Below are 17377 nucleotides of genomic sequence, written 5' to 3' on the forward strand. Positions count from 1 at the left end.
CATGGCTCACTACTGTCTACTGATGCACTTCTCCACTTTTCCCTGCTGGCCTCTCACAACCGTGTTCACTCCATGTCCATGGGATAGTATCTCATCTGTATCACGACATAGTTCCAAGTGTGCGATTCTGTTTCTGTGCCAAATATAAAGTCCCTTAAGGACAGGGACAAATTAATATTTCTCTTTTCATTTCCAACGCCCAACATGGTACCTAGCAATAAACAGATGCTTGCTTATGTTTAATAAATCCAAATGAACATTTATCAGTTATAAGTTTAACATGCAATCTTTAAGGAATATTTTTAATATTACTGTAATTGCGGGTATTTACATGAAAAGCTTACAGATTATTTCAGTCTTCAGAGACAAGGATGACTTTTTATTTACACTACACATTATTGCTTGCTTTGTAGTCTGATATTTTAGTTGTACTTTCCACCAGTGGGTAGGCTGATTTTGAAGACAGGACATAATTCTATATTACGCCAGAAAATGTTCAGAGACATAAATGAACTGCAATCTTAGAGCTTTGCTTCCATTATATTAATCATACTGATCAGAAGTGGAGATATTTGTTAATTATCTATTAACCAGATACAGCAGGTACTTACTACCTATTATGTACAAACCACTAAGGAGAATACAAATATGTCGATCATAGATGCTGTTGTCCAAGGAATAAGGATTAGTTAACAATTTTCACTCTTTCATTAGCTTCTCCGATTTAAAAAAAAGTGAAAATATATTAGGTTGTGGAACATTTACATAATTTAGACCCTGTGTTCCTCATTCTAATCTTTCTTGTACCTGTTGCACATTATCTCTAAACTATACCCTTTAAGATGCTATCAGCTTGCCTTCCAGGTGTGGCTCAGTGGTTGAGCACTGACTCCTGCACCAAGAGGTCATTGGCTCGATTCTAGTCAGGGCGCATGCCTGGGTTGCAGGCTCTATCCCTGGTGGGGGGGCGTGCCTGGAGGAAGCTGATCAATGATGTTTTTTTCTCATTGATGTTTCTATCTCTCTCCCAAATCGATAAAAATATAATTTAAAAAAAGATGCTGTCAGATTTGGAAGAGAGAGAGAGAGAGAGGGAGCAAGGAGACAATAGAACTGGTAGGGAGAAATCTTTTCTTTGCAAGGAGGTTTAATGACTACGACTTTCATTTATACCACAGCTTGAAATATACAAAACATTATTCATGAATCTGGATTTTACATTAAAATATGTAAAAATAATCATTTCAATTAATGTATGCTATGGGAAAAACTGAAAATAAAAAAAGAACACTTGTTTCTACCTATTTGTTGGATAAACCTACAGTAAATTCTCTTAGGCATTTAGACATAACTCACCAACCGTGTCTGGAGATGCTGAGAACTTGTGAGCAGGTAACTTACATGTTTGTTTGCTATCAGGTTCCTTTTTTTCCCAATGTACATGCAAATTTGGGTCTACTTACCTCTCCCGGGCGGATCTTAATGTAGAAGTTGTTCCGTTTGTATGAGATTTTTAGAACCTTAGGCCAGGCAAATCTATTTATCCGCAGTCGGTCACGATATATCAACAGACCACTCGCACAAACGCCTAACATAATTTCTACTCCTTCAGAATCCTGGAAAATAGAAGCAAGAAACAAAGGGTCAGTATCTCATTTGTTTCTACTAAGCCTCCATAACAGAACCTATAATTGACTACCTATAGGTCTAATTTAAATAAGAAAAATACTGCAGCCATTTTTAAAGATTACTATTAAATAATAGCCTTGAAATGAAGATATTTATCACTATGGAGATTTGTTAGAGTAAAACCTGATCACCCAAGTATCTTAGATTTCCAGAAATACTGCACATAGAACAGGCCAACCAGATGAGACGTGTTAATAACACAAATAACAGTCCCAGTTCTCGGTTACTGAGTGCCAAGCATTGCCCTAATACTTCACATATATTAACCCTTTTAATATTCACTAGGATATTTTGAGATAGTTGCTGTTATTCTTCCCCTTTTACAGATGAGGAAACAGCCACAGAGAGGTTACGTATCTGTTCCGTTGAATGCGAGCAGCCTGGTTACAGAGGCAGCACTCTTAACCAACATGTATACTAAGAGAGGGGCCCTATCCTTTCTTATGAGTGTTTTGGAGTTTATGCCTTTAAAAAGAGCCTCAATCTCTTTTATATACCATTATCGTCAGAGTAAAATTTAAATATAAAATAGTGTGGGTTTTTTTTTTCTTAAGTATGAACTGTACTTCCCCAACAGGCCCCAACACACACACTGCCCAGTGGTAAGCACACTTAGCAATGTGATTCACAGAAATATGGATAGTCTTTACATATGTGTATAGTCTTTTATAACAAAGGTGGGATCATGCTACATGTGCAATTTGCTTTGCTATTTGTACTGTTCATATTTAGGACATTTCCTAGGGGTATGTGATACCCAGACGTCCCAGAGATGTTATATATATAGTAAAGTTCAAGAGACATACCATGCATAGCCTATGCCCCCTCAGTATTGTATTCAGGGGGAATCCGTGTAAAGTGAACATCTGTGGTGACCCGAGTGGAGTAAAAACGAAGGACAGAGGCAGGACTGCGTGTGAGGTGCAGTCTCTACCCTGTCTCACTGGTTGTTGGAAGCAGAGGTACATGGGGGGTGGGTGGAGCTGGGGTCTTTTGTCACCTTAATCAGCAGGGCTGCCCCCAACTTTGAGTCACTCTGCAGCCCCAGAGAGGAAAATGGCAGAACCCAAATAGGAGATTCTGACTCGTCCATATTGTGGGAATTTACTGCCTCAATCCTGTCAGTGCAAGGTCCAAGATGAACATTTCCAGAAGCAAAAAATAAATATTTCAGTCCATCTCTGGACATATATGTTTATACTTGGTTTAAAATGAAACATTTTACCTTTGAAATCTATCACTCCATTAGGTAGGAAATGACAGGAGTGGAAATACCTGATGGCAGGACACAAAATCTGAGGAGGCCTCCAAGTCCAGAAACTGCCTGCCCCTTACCATGGGCTTTAATGTGAAAGAGCCATTTAAAGAGCTGTAACCTGATGCTGACGAGTCCCTGGCACTACTGAGCCTTCAGACCCAGCCCATCGGCTCACCCGACAGCTCAGAGGTGACCACCTCACACCATGAGCACAAATGCAGGTCTGAGGAACTGCTCTTTGATTCACTTTCTTTTTGGTAAAGAACATAAAAGTTTAGAAAAGATGCCTTTACGCTAAAGAGGGAAAGGGCATTTAAAACATTTTTTCATTATTTGATCTATTTTTAAATCTCTCATCACTGTCTTCCTTTCCCGGGGAAGATCGGGAAGCCTCCTCTGCTCCTTCACTGCTCTCCTGTACCCTCCGGCATGAACTTCTCTGTCCCCACACCACTCTGCTGTATCAGCACGCCCCCAGCAAAGGTACTGCAGTAAACCCCACCTATCTGCCTTCTCCTTAAGACCGTAGCTGGTTGAGAGCAAGAGCTCAATTTAATCTTTGTAGCCACATGGTCAAGACAGTGCCTGCCTAGCAGGGGTTAAGCCAGGCGTCCTCAAACTACGGTCCGCGGGCCACATGCGGGTGTTTTTGCCATTTTGTTTTTTTTACTTCAAAATAAGATATGTGCAGTGTGCATAGGAATTTGTTCATAGTTTTTTTTAAACTATAGTCTGGCCCTCCAACGGTCTGAGGGACAGTGAACTGGCTCCCTGTTTAAAAAGTTTGAGGACCCCTGGGTTAAGCCATTACATGTTTGGCAAATGAAGAAAGACAATATCAGGTAAGTGGGGTTTTAAATTGCATGGTGGTCTTCATTACGTTAATCATAAAGCAAAAAAAAAAAAAAAAAAAAAAAAGGATACTTTTTTCTCAAGTTTTTGGCCACAGCCCAAACTGTTAGTTTGATAAATTTTTTGTGTTGCAAGCTCTTTCAGCAGCCTATCTTGGGGACATGTGTGTTTCCCTCCCAATGAACATATTTAATGCTCCTTTTAGCAGGGACTACCAAAGGAAGACCTGGATAGCCTCAGTCTATTGTAATTAAAATAAATGTGCACGCTGTTCCCTTAATTTAAAATCACTGTTTAAACTTTGCCATCCTTCATTATCACTTGGTACATGGGATATCTGATGTGGATTTATACCTACATTTTAGAATCTTCTATGAAATAAATGACTCTCTCAGAGCCTATTCACACAGACATTAGATGACAAACAAGCAGAGAGAGTCTCCCAAAGAAGAAAACAAAGCATTTAGATAGAATAGGTTTTCCTAAACAAGGGATCTTCAGCTAATAGGGGTATTTTATTCTTTATACAGAGCTTTGAGTTAGAGATCGCAATTCAGACTTTCTAAACAGGTCCTACAGCTCAGGGTCTTTTATGCCATCCGGTTATGACTGGAAATGAGCTCTAATTTAATTCAGTAAATTTCCTTCTTAAAATGATAGAGTGTGGCTGCATGAGAAAATGGAGTCCATAACCGAATCATTTGTTATACTTAATATTCAGATGAAATCCTTTTACGGGCTGTATTTGCACTTCCTTAATTCTTTCTTTTTTAATTGGCATAAATTCAAATCATATTATTGCAGCTATCCATTTTAATTCAGTAGCTAGAGCAACGTTAAGTGATTTTATTTTCACTGATGGGAACACGGATACATCCCGAGCTGCACTTCCCTAAAAGCATGCCCTAATCTGTCATTTATTTATTTTTCCCGGGCAGCAAGTGAATCACCATGCGATGTAATTCAAAAATAGCTTTCGATCCACTCAAATTTTCAGGCAACCTTCATTTCCTTCTTGTTTCCTTATGTTTCAGTCACCTAAGGAAAAACTCTTAAGATAAAATCTTACTAATGTGTGTGTTGTTACTTTCTTTTTAAATTCTCATCCTGCCTTATACCTGGCATAAACTATAAAACAACTTTATTCTCTGACTGCAAAATAGGTGAGAAAACACAACAAACAGGCAGGTAAACAGAGCCAGACCTGCTGTTGTAATTACACACAAATGTCAAAGAGCCTGGCATGATGCACCAACCCCGCCCTGGGATTGTGCCTTTATCACCAGCCCTCGGAGACTGTGCTGGTTGGTGCTCAGGCCTTCGGCCCTTGGAAGTCCACATCCTGTCGGAGGGACGCAATGATCAGAGTCATAACCAGTCAAACCTGCGTTCACGTGATGGCCACCATTTTCTGGTCCAAATGCCATCCAGGCAGCAGTCCACTTGCAGCATCAACAGAACCTACAGACCATAGATTTCCCTCCCCTGGGACTCAGAGTTGTTGAGCTGTTGGCCTGAACAGAGCCAGCTGAAACGCTCTTCATGCCGTGGCCCTGAACTTGACTGTGTAAAATACTCCCTTGACTAGAAGCCTGTTAACTTCCTGTGAGTCCCAGATCGTGACATTGGTGGCTACTCTGTGCATTAGAAGTAAAGGCACATCCCATAACCAGAGCAATGTTACCTTGTCAGCCCAAATCAGAAGAAACGGCCCCCGAACTTCAAACAGGGATCTTTCAACACTGCTGAAGTACCAGAATCCATCCCTAAGATCCTAACAAATTGCTCATGTTTTGATGGTAACGGTTTTCATGAAAGCTTGCCTTTACTGCTACAGTTCTTTATTCACAGCTGTTCAAGTAACAGACTAATAGTCCATGCACTCACTCTCTCACTGCTGAAAAATACAGATTCTAGAAAAAGAATGAAATGGGGTAAAAGCTGCTTTGGGCATCCTTACAATCTCCCCCTCATACAATCTAATCCCAACTTCCTTCTTCCCAAGACTAAATAGCCAAGGCACAACTTTAACATTTCACAATCGCCAAGCAACCAGGCAAGCCTTAGCCTGGGTGGTTAATTCTAGTTGAACTTCAAAAATAACAATCTTATTTCAAAGGACTGCCTATTTGTCAGAATACCTCAACTTTAGAGATGGCATTATTTGAACTTCACATGAATTTCCTGAGTGTCTGCTGGGGTAATCAGAACAGGGCCACAGACAGTACTACACACAAAGTAGATGTGACAACTGGGTCTTGGACAGTCAGCCAAGTTTAGACAGACAGACAGGTAGACAGACAGAAAGGAGCAGGACAGTGCAGACAAAAATGATCACATTCAGGGAAAGGGCAGAGTCAGGGTTTGGCAGGAGCAAAGGGCATGTGTCAGCACAAAGTGGGAGATACAACTGAGACAGGAAAGGCAGGGTGAGCTCAGAGCTTGTTATATAAAGATAAAAAGTTGCAATTGAATCAGCAGGCAATCAGAGGCTCAGACCGCGAGTCCTGTGCGTTTGAGCCAACCCCTCAGTAAAATATCGGCGCGCAATGTGCTATTTATCATTGGACAAGCCTTAAAGAGCAAACACAGATTTGAATGCCCAAAGTTTTGGTTTACATGCACTGAAGTAGAAATCAGGAGCTTATAGCAATAACAGCACTGAATTAAGTAAAACTAAATAAAAAGTTTGGGGGTTAAAAAATGCATACCTTGGCATGATGTAAATCTACCCCATACATGGATAATTTTTTGGCATTTTCCAAGAAATGCATCTCGGCTTCTGCTGGCGTCATTCCTCTGATAAGAAAAGAAAGGGTTACAATGCTGCTCTGCTTTCACCTGGCGAGGCTGAAATGTCTCCTGCTTAGCTCCCCTGCTATCTAATATGCAAGCCCCCCCACAGAGGCCCCAGCAGATTTGTGTCTGCGGGAAGAAAAAGAGTAAGATGGGTTTTAAAGAAAACCTTACAAATAGACATTCTAAGCAAGAACCTAACTATCCCAGAACTGTACCAGCCAGTGCAGACCCCTACTCTACTAAAGTCCCACCCACAAAACACCAACATCAGTTCTGGGAAAAGTGCGGAGTGAAAGGGACGCTCACTCATCAAGGCCCAACTTATTAAATGGACTGTTCTCAGGGCTTCTGCCACTAACCTGTGGCTCTTGTGCAGCTCGATCACTTTATCTTCCAGTTCTTTAGTGTGATTGGGTGCAAAGCGGAACTCACTAATGTAATCATTTCCACATTCATCAGGGTCATAGTCTCCAAGTTCTGACTGGACAGTGTAGGAGCCCAACAGGGCAAGCGTGACAAAGGAGCAGGGCAGCCTCCCGGACACGATGTCATCTCGCAATTGTAAGCAGAGGTAGTACCTTCCGGTAACCAAGAGGACAAAGCACAAAGCCAGCATTGGGATACAGGAAAAGGAGACCACTCAGTACATATTGTTGGGCAGGCAATTTCTCCCGATCGGATAATCAATCACACGAGGACACATTTTCTAGCATCTATATTTTGATGTGGATATAAGGGGAAAATACCTGGCCACAAAAATGTAATATTTAAGGGCATCTAAGGACAGGTCAATGTTCATAATCAAATAGGGTTTTATTAATAAAGCACAGAGTAAAAAAATAACCTAAAGACATATTCTTCTAACATCTTTTAAAATAACATTGAAAATCAAATGAATAGTCCCTAGGCACATTCCCTGAAATCTTTGGTTGGGGGTATTATAATATAAAAATGGTGTTCTTAAATATAATTATTAAGTCCCAGCTAGACTTAAGAAAATCTTGTTTTCATATTTTGCCATATGACCGAGACAAATTTCAGGTAACTCAATAGCTATGCCATCATAAACTCTGCTCTCTATTTCCTACATTCCTGGTGAGGTAGTCTCTTGATGTTAACTAATGATTTCGGTTTCAACTTCTTATTTTTTAAAGATAATTTCCTATGATCCAACTAATATGAAGACTAACTGAAGAATTACTACCTTAAAACCTCAGAATCTTGTCACTATAAGTAAACAGTTTTAGATTTGAGGACTATAAAACATTTTCCAAATAATTTTGTCAAGATAATATAAAAATATTTCCATTAATAGCTGACCTATCTCCTTTGTTATTTTGCTTTTAAAGTTTACAGATATAATACTAATTGTGGAAGATTCCCAGGGAAGTGCTGACATTGATAAGTTTTAACACTTTTCATGGCTCAGCATACAGGTATAATAATAAAATACACCTTGTACCTTTCATATGAGAAATAAATTGCTAATATGAATCTGAGGACTATGAAAAAGTCTTAAGGTCCCTCTAAATATGACTTTAAGCTAATGATATAAGCCAACTCCATGTAATTCAGATGTAAAAATGTCTAATTACTTTATGGGCTCTACACACATTACACCAATAGATATAAGCCAACCATGCACTAAATTACAAACTCAGGTGTGTACAGGCTCCACAAACATGTTAGCCACAACTAAATGGTTCTCAAGATTATTCAAGCGTATTTTAAAATAAGAAATTATAAATTTTCCAATTTAATGCAATCATAGAATAAACTAGAGGCCCGGTGCATGAAAATTCATGCACTGAGGGGGGTCCCTCAGCCCGGCCTGCCCGCTCTCACAGTCTAGGAGACCTCAGGGGTGGGAGGAGACCCTGTGATCAGGGGTAGGCGACACCCCCATCACACATCTGCTTGCTGCCACTGTTGGCAGTGGAAGCCTCAGCGGACCCTGGTTACCTGAGCCTCGGGCGGCCCTGGGCAGCTGGGGGGCTGAGGGGACTGGGGGACTCCAGAATCAGGCTCACGGAATGGCGGGGCTGAGGGGACTGGGCGCCGCCACCTTGAGGCTGTGGGTGCCGTCATCTTTGAGGATGTGGCAATTAATTAGCATATTCCCTCCTTATTGGCTGTGGGCACCGCCATCTTTGTGAGGGTGTGATGGTCAATTAGCATATTCCCTCTTTATTAGATAGGATACTATGGAGTAGTTTCTCTTCTTTACCTAAAATGTCTCTTAAATTATTTTTAATCATAGCAAGAGATTGAAGCTTTCTGAGTAATTTCCCTATTCTGAAAAACCTTCCACAGATGTGAGGTTTACACAGAAGATTCAGCACACACTGCACAAAACCGCTCTGGCTGGCTTTAAACTTACTACCACACAGTGAGAGTCGGTTCCAAAGTGGGACGCAGAGAAGCCGAGGATGTGCATCACACCTGGGACCATTTCACAAAGGAACCTTCTCACACTCAGAGCCCAGTTACCATGCCAGAATAGCTTTACTAGATTCCTGCTCTAATGTCTTCTTTTGTGAAAAGGAATTAACCATTTCCCTTGTAGGTCATGGAAAATAAACTCTTAAGTGTACATGTGTTTATCTGCATATATGTACATATGTGTAGGTATGCCTGATTTTTTTTTTAAGGGCTGTCAAGTACCAGGTTGGTTATATAAAAAGCATAAGCATCCAACGACACGTTTTTTTTTTTACTCTAAGTTTTGAAGCATGAGCACTAAGAATGGCTAAATCATTTAAGGCTGAATCCCATCCAATTTGGCTGTGGTGGGTGGATGACAGAGTATCTCAGTTTTGCATGTCTTCCCACCAGGGTCAGGCAGAGGGAAGTATGGGCTTAGCACCAAAGATTCAACTACGAACAGTTACGATTTGGCAAATCTTTCCATCAGATGTTTGCTCTCACTCAGTTGCCTGTTGTTTGCCATTTGTGGATGATTATAAGGTCACCAAATGTAAGCATGCTCTTCTCTGGAGAATTTAAGAGAAGCACAACTCTTCCAAGAAGCCTGCCTTTCTACAGCCAACTTTCAAGTACCTGGTGATATCTTCAGATAGCTGGGCGGGGTCTGGTGGGTAAAATTTCACATTAAATGAAAACTGCCAAGCACCATCTGCAGAAATGAGAGAAACATTAGAATAAAACCTTAGAAAATCCCCTTGTACTTATGCTAGAGCTACCTTAACTCCAGGTTCTAACACCCAAGCAAATTTTGATCATCCATGGAAAACAGGAAAGTCTCCGTTAAATGAAATCCACAGATAAGTCTGAAACTTCATCCAGTTTCTAATCTTCTCACCAATCAAATCCTTTCCAGGCACTTCTAACTAGGGAGGAAATTGACTGCACTTCCTCCCTTTCTCAGGAACAAAGTTAAGCCTTTGGAAGAGGAGGAAAAAGTGAACATGATAATCCTCAATCAGACAAGTCTGGAATTGAGTAGATCTGCTGTGAAGTTCTGGATAGCTCACCTACTAACATTATAAACATAATCCCACTTCCTTTGTCCCTTCTGCTTTGTTATTACAGGTCAAATACCATTATAGCACATGTCAAGGGATTATTCAAGATATTTTTTATTTAATGGGGAAGGTTTGTTGTAATGAATATTTAAGAAGGGAGCTGCTCTATGGCTGTGGAAAACATATTTTCTTACTCAAGGAACTTTTTGATTAAAGAGATACTTGAGTGTATTTACTATGCATCACCAATGTCCACACCTCCTTCTTAGCCCAGGACTTGAATGTACCCTCTTTACACGCTGCTGTTCTTTATCCTGCAGCATCTGTGGACCGCCTCCCCATCCGTCCCCTCACAGGTGCCTACTCTTCTGTACAGCCCACACGTACATTCGAAACATTATTAAGCCTTCCTAAGCTCTCCATTTAGTAATAGTATCTCTAATCACGTATGGTTTATCATTATAAGGGTGAAAAACCAACCTTTTCTTCTTTCTTATATTTTATCTGTATGTGGTCGCTCCTTTAACTTATATTCATCCTGTTCTTTTATTCCGGTCTTTGAATGCAGTGATTCACTGAGGTCTGGGTGCTCCTTCGCTGGGACACTGCATACATTTGTTCCCTCCACCCAGTAACCACACTAGAAGTGCCACGGTGCAGGGCCTCTTGTATTCTCAATACACTGCTGAAAAATTCCCTCCAGTCTCCTGGATTCGGTACTGGAAGGCTTTCATCTATGCCTCACGTAGTCTTCCTTTCACTGTCTGTGACCTCCCAATTCAACTCTTAAGTGTCAATACTCTCCTACGACTTCCAACCGCTCCCTCTGCCCATTAAGAAACTTCTGGAAAGTCCCTTTTTTTTTTCTATGAGCCCTTCCCAAACATTCAGAAGGGACAGTATTGCACATCTTAGCTTCTTTCTTTGTATTAGTCTCTTGTGTATGTGACAAATACTTAGCTGCCTAGGTTACCTACATTGGGTTCATTTATTCTAGTTTATTTGATAGACTACCACTCATATTACACCTAAAGTTCCCCATGGCAGGGCACTACCATGAAGAGTCTTATAAAGGACTTGGCATGAGACCAAGTATAATTGGGTGGTTAATATTATTTTTAAACTACTTAGAACATTACTGACATATGGGCTATAAGAATTCTAAGCTATAAAATACCCGTCAATCAAATATACTTCTAGGGATTATTTTCCCACTGTTCTCAAAAGAAGACCTTTTGTTATTCTAAAAATAGTCTGACTTGGTTTTACCTTCCTACTGATTTCTATTCACTTTCTGCTCAAATAGGTCCCTTCCATGCCTGCTACTGGTGAGGTTCATAGAAAGAGCTGGCTACCCTCCAACCCCATCACCATCCAAACAAGTGAAATTAAAACTAATGAATTAGTTATGGGAAATGGATTTATTGCTCTTGAATTCAATGACTAGTTTATCAATGTGTGTAAATAATCTCATAATAAATTTGGGGTAAGCATTCTAAGTTAGAAACTAAAAAGTAATAAAAGTGTAAGAAAAACATTTAAATGCAAAAATCCTCAATCCAGCAACGCGAGTTTCAGATTATAGTGGACCTAAGAAGCATCTGAGCTGCTTATTAAAAATAATTCCTGCCAAGGCCAGGTGGCTCAATAGGTTGGAGTGTCATCCTATACACTAAAAGGTGGCAGGTTGAACCCCCAGTCAGGGCGCATACGGGAAGGCAACCCATAGATGTTTCTCTTTCACATCAATGTTTCTCTCCCCCCCCCCCCAACCCCCCATTTCCCTATCTCTAAAATCAATAAAAAACATATTATTGGGTGAGGATTAAAAAAAAAAGTCAATTCCTAGGCTCCATCCAGATAATTTTATTCCAGAGATTTGGAATATGGCCTAGGAACTTGTGGTTTTAATAAACCTATAAACCTCCTTGTGGTTCTAATACAGTGAGCATGGGAACCACACTGAAAATCACTAATTCTGAGGAATCCACTCTCCTAAGGTATAACCCAAATAACTACCAGGCTTTATAGGACATTATTTTGAATCAGTGAAAAAGTTTAAGAAAACTACCATCGACACTGGGAGGATATGACTGTGCAATGAACAGGCTTACTGCCTGTATCTGCTCAGATGATGGCCCTGGTTAGACACAGAAAAGGAAACAGCTTGAGCGCATTAAAATGATGCTCCTATATGCTGATATAGAATTTTAAATCACAAATTTATAATAAATATAAAATTGTGAAATTGAAGAGCTCATCCTTATGAAAAAAATTAAATTTTAGTCTTCCAATGCCTGCCAAATCTTAAAATCTCTAAATATACTGCATTTATAGCATAAGTTACTATATATTGTATACTCTATATCATGACATTATTATATCATAATCATATCACAAAATGCAGTATATTTAAATATTTTGAGATCAGGTATGAACAAAAGATAACTAGAGAGTTTTTTCATACGAACTCTTTGTTTTCATAAATTTGTAACTGAAAATCTGTACCAACTTGACTGCCATTCTCCTTTCTAGAGACAGACTCTGGCCCACAGCATATAGAGGATGGAAACATCTTTTATCATTTGTATTAGGAATAGGAGGTGATGATTCAATAAGTATAATGGTTTGATAAAAACTTCCCTGCCTTGGTGAATGTAAATTTTGTGGAAAGAGAGCATTTTAGTGTATTAAAACAATGAGGAATATAGATAAAAATATAAAATTCTTTTTTAAAAAATTCCAACTTTTTCTTTCTCTTTCTTCCTTTATCTGCAAGACTCAGTTCATGTTGCAGCTGCACCCACTGCCTGATCTGCACGATGAAAATACCCTTTAAATCCCATGTTCCGACTGTCCCTTTGGCTTTCTCCCCTTAGAAAGGAAGTGACAGAGTTAAGGGAAAAAATTCTAACAAAGAAAAGAAAATTGACTGTTTATACAGCCTTTCTTATAACAGTATTATGACTTATTGTGGAACATTTAATATATTTTCAAAGTGCTTTGAAACTATAAATCACCCAAATACAAAACAGCATTTCATTAGTTAGGGGAATACAGAGGACTCTAGGCACATAAAATGTTAGGAGCTATGTTCAGCATATCTGCTTTGAAAAACTCCACAAAAAGGTTCTTAGAATACAGTCATCATCTTAAATTTTTTATTCGGACTCTCTGGAACAAAAAGAGTGTTTTCATCTACTTATTATACTTATAGCTGTCCCTGGTTCCAATCCCTACTTGTCAAACTACTCTTGATCAAGTTTCTGGTTAATGAATACATCCAATTTCTCAAAAATGTGGTAAAGGTGTTATCATTGTAATAAATAATCAGCAGACTCTTTAATATCTAGAAGTTATAGTGACTTTTTTTCTTCTTTTGTGATATTATCTAGTATTCAACCATTTCAAACTGCTCACTACTAATTACTTCTTATTAATAGTTGGTGTACTTTAATATTTCACACATTCAAAGGCACTAAAACATCTCTTTTCTAATAGTAAGCTGTAGAAAACTTAAATGTGAATGTTCTTATTAATAAACTGGTCTTACATTTATACACTAAAATTAGTTGTTCAAGAAAATTAATCTAGATTTGACATAAAAATAATTGCTTTAAAAGACTAAGTAGTTATTTAAAATTATAAAGATTATCCATGTTTATGGTAAAAGAGGATTAAAAATAAAAAATAAAAATAGGTTAAAAATAAACATTTTAAAATTCCTTTTTCTCCATCCTCCAACACTGCAATGCCATTTCTGGAAGTATTTACTGTTAATATCTTTTGTGCTCTTCAGAAAATTTTCCAAACCCCGTTACATACATAACTTTTAAAAAACAAATATGATCTGTCTCAAACAATAAAGAATAATAATAAAAGAGAATAGCGTATTTCCCAAGAAGAATTTAAATATATTAGTCAATGATTTCACACAAGATTAGTAAACTTTTATATTATAATAAAAATATGATTAGTTCATTAATGTCTCACTAATGAAAGCTAAGACATATTTATTCTGCTTCAGTCTATGTAATAGCTGCTTAGAATTTAAAGGTATGGGAATTCCTTGAGTGACTTAATAATTTCTTTATAAATGGATAAATTATGTTGCTTCTAGTTTTCTGCTATTACAAATTATATTCTAATGAACTTTCATACAATACATGCATTTTCTTCTCTTCTGCATATGCTGAATAAATTTCTATAAGTAAACTTAGGGGGCTAAAGAGTAAGCGCATTTTAAATTTTATAAAGACTTTCAAAAAGTGCCTTCTGAAAGGGTTGTACCAATTTATATTTCTACAAATTGGGTTACATATTGCCAGTGCAAGGTATTATTATTATTATCTTAAATATATTTTTATTGATTTCAGGGAGGAAGGAAGAGGAAGAGAGAGAACATCAATGATGAGAGAGAATCATTGATGGCTGCCTCCTGCATGCCCCCTACTAGGGATCGAGCTAGCAACCCGGGCATATGCCCTTGGCCACAGTTGAATCTGGGACCCTTCAGTCTGTAGGCTGACACTCTATCCACTGAGCCAAATGGGCTAGAGCTCAAGGTATCATTACACTTTGAAAATCTCTTGTTACTCTGAATAGGTGAACTATGCCTCATTTTAATTTGCATTTAATTGTAAGATTTGATTGTAAGATTTAGCACATGTTTAATACTTATTAGCTACTTGTATTTCAATTTTTTGAGTTGCTCATGCAATGGTTTTGTCCACTAAGTAAAATGCATTTCTCAACTTGTCTTCAGGGACCAAGAAAAGAGGTTGTCACCACACCGTAAACTTTAGTCTCACTTGTTATTCCATTTCTAAGTCATTAAATGACTATTACTTTTAGCTTCACTTTTAATATAGAGTTTGGAACAGTAATAATTAAGTTTGGAACTTTTAAATGATTAAGTACCAATTGGAGCATCACTTGATTAAATCCCATTTCACATCTGTGTACAGGCAAGGGAATAAGTCAAAAGTCATAGTTATTTTATTCCTGAGTTGTGATAATTAAAAATAAGATCTGAGCTAGACTAACCTGCCAAAGATAAATATTTGAGATTTTATTGTTTTTCAAAACACTGTATTCACACCAGCCATGCGATTAGGGGCTACCAATTCAGACAACCCCACTCTGAAAATCTTCACATTTTCACATATAATAATCCAAAAGAACTTACTTCGAATCTGTTTTTTAATTTCCTTAGCAGGGTCCAACCAATTCTGAAAAGGAAACGATAGCTTGAATTTGAATCAGAGAAGAGTAAACATGACTCAATGTTGACCTGGCAGGGACACCCACTCGGTGTATTTGAGAGTGAGTGGCTGCTGGAAGGCCCTCCAAGCTGGGCCCTTCCCCCACATCTGCTGCCCCTTTGCCAGGTCCTGCGAGGGTCCAGGCACTGGTCTAGTGGGAAAAAAAATGTGGTGTCCACAATTCACTCTAACAAAATTCTTTTCTTTTACCATCAATGACTTCAGGGACTCAAGCTAGCAGAGAAACAGAGTAGATAAAAACCAAAAAACAGTGGATTTTATGTTTAAACAAATTACTAGAATAAACTAAAGATACATGTAATTTGACACAATGTTATTCCAGCCATTCAGTCCCACACAGTGATTTCTGGGATTACAAATTCTCAGGCACCTACTTAGAAAACTTTCCTAACAAATGAATGCTTGCTTGAGATTTAAGAGTTTCCTCATCAGAACACTCAGATGTTTAATAGTCAAGTTAGACATTGTCCACTGAATCCAGGAGATATGATTCACTGCACAACACCAAAACATGTAACATCTGTGAACAAAATTTCTGTGACTCAGTTTCTACACCAACACGATGGAAACAATTTCTTTTCCCTTATTGTTCAGGTAGTTGTGGGGATTCATGAGGCAAATCTCTGAAGGGACTGCATTATTCAGGTGTAAGAGAGTAGAGTCTACAGAGGTATTGCATTAAACATTAAATACCTACTAACTACATGAGACAAGTGTCAGGTCAGCCAACAACTCATCTCATATTCTGATTTGGCAAGAATATGGAAAGCATAATAAGATGAATTAAGGATAGGAGAGCAGCCTCGAGCATGGTTTCTATATAAGTATCAATGTGTTTGATATTCAGTGGCTCATAGCCACTGAAATATATCATCACAAAAAAGCAACATATAAAATGCTTTCCTGGAACCATAAACAACTGAAGAGAAACACAGTCTTATGGTTTCCACAATATTCGAGATTAAAGGAAGCTATTAATAATTTCCTTTATGAAGAAATAAGGTGATCAATAGCATTTAGGGACCCACAGCAGTAAATGCGGGAGTTTGAGGAGAGGTGGAGGAGATTTACCAATTCAATTCTAGTTCACATTCTGGCAGTAATGAGCAGCAGCTCGAGCCCTAGCATTTTGTACTGCTTTTTTAGTTACTCACCTTCTGGTTTTCAGTATCTCGATATGTAAGCCCAAAGTAATCTTTTTCTAGCAAGTTCAGATGTTCACATACTTTATCAAACAGCACTTGGCCTCTGGAGCGTTTCTATGGAGAACAAAACATAAAGAGAAGTCAACACACTCAACAAAGTTCTCTCAATTGCCATGAATAAAAAGAGGCAAAACTTTAAATCCTGCTTGCTGTAACTATACAGTAAGTGATGGATGGATGATCAAGTGCGATCGCACTTCACCACCTCCTTTCTCACTAGTACAAAGGCTCAATGAAGTGGACCTAAACCTGCAAGAGCCTGTCCCTACAATAAACAAGAAATCATTAGTGTCCCTGAGTAAGTACAGCTAACCTGCAGATAATTTCTAACAGAAGTAGCTGGGAACGATGTGGTGCTTGGAGGCCTAAGTATCTTGTGAAATATAAAAATCCCAACAGTAAAAGAGAGTATTCAAGGACCAACAAAAGCCATGTTTCAACAAACCCAAACTTAATTCCCATATTACCAGATTCTGAGCCTGAGAAGAATGAACCCTATTCCTTGTCTTAGACCTCCCCTTAAAACTTTCTCTATCAATCCTTACTTAAAAATTATAGCCATGAATCACTTTCCAAAGCCACAAACCTCAGTTTTATATTACAGTATTCAACATTCTCCTAATTTGAGAAAAATTCTTCCTACTCAACATAACAAAATGTCCATTAAATATAACAATTTTAGTTATAATTTATAAATAAAAGACATAAATGTATATGTTATATTTTTGGCCATTAAGCTGTCATTTGGAGAAAGGAAAAAAGTAGTCATCTGGGGGAGGAAATCCATCAGTTTAATTTACTGTG

At 38.4% G+C, this 17377-nt stretch overlaps 1 protein-coding gene across 5 annotated transcripts in view; it reads right to left on the bottom strand.

The window, feature by feature from the left end:
* Positions 1–17377, bottom strand: part of EPB41L3 (erythrocyte membrane protein band 4.1 like 3) — a 98641-nt gene that overhangs the window by 34973 nt on the left and 46291 nt on the right. For all 5 annotated transcript variants that reach the window (XM_054723996.1, XM_054723993.1, XM_054723995.1 and 2 more), the window contains exons 4-9: positions 16523–16627; positions 15272–15314; positions 9659–9734; positions 6958–7176; positions 6511–6598; positions 1464–1616 (exon numbers count right to left, since the gene is read on the bottom strand). In XM_054723996.1, the coding sequence (XP_054579971.1) occupies positions 1464–1616; positions 6511–6598; positions 6958–7176; positions 9659–9734; positions 15272–15314; positions 16523–16627 (684 nt within the window). The remainder of the gene's footprint in view (positions 1–1463; positions 1617–6510; positions 6599–6957; positions 7177–9658; positions 9735–15271; positions 15315–16522; positions 16628–17377) is intronic.

This window comes from Eptesicus fuscus, chromosome 12 (genome assembly GCF_027574615.1).
Source record: "Eptesicus fuscus isolate TK198812 chromosome 12, DD_ASM_mEF_20220401, whole genome shotgun sequence".
Lineage (NCBI taxonomy): Eukaryota > Metazoa > Chordata > Mammalia > Chiroptera > Vespertilionidae > Eptesicus > Eptesicus fuscus.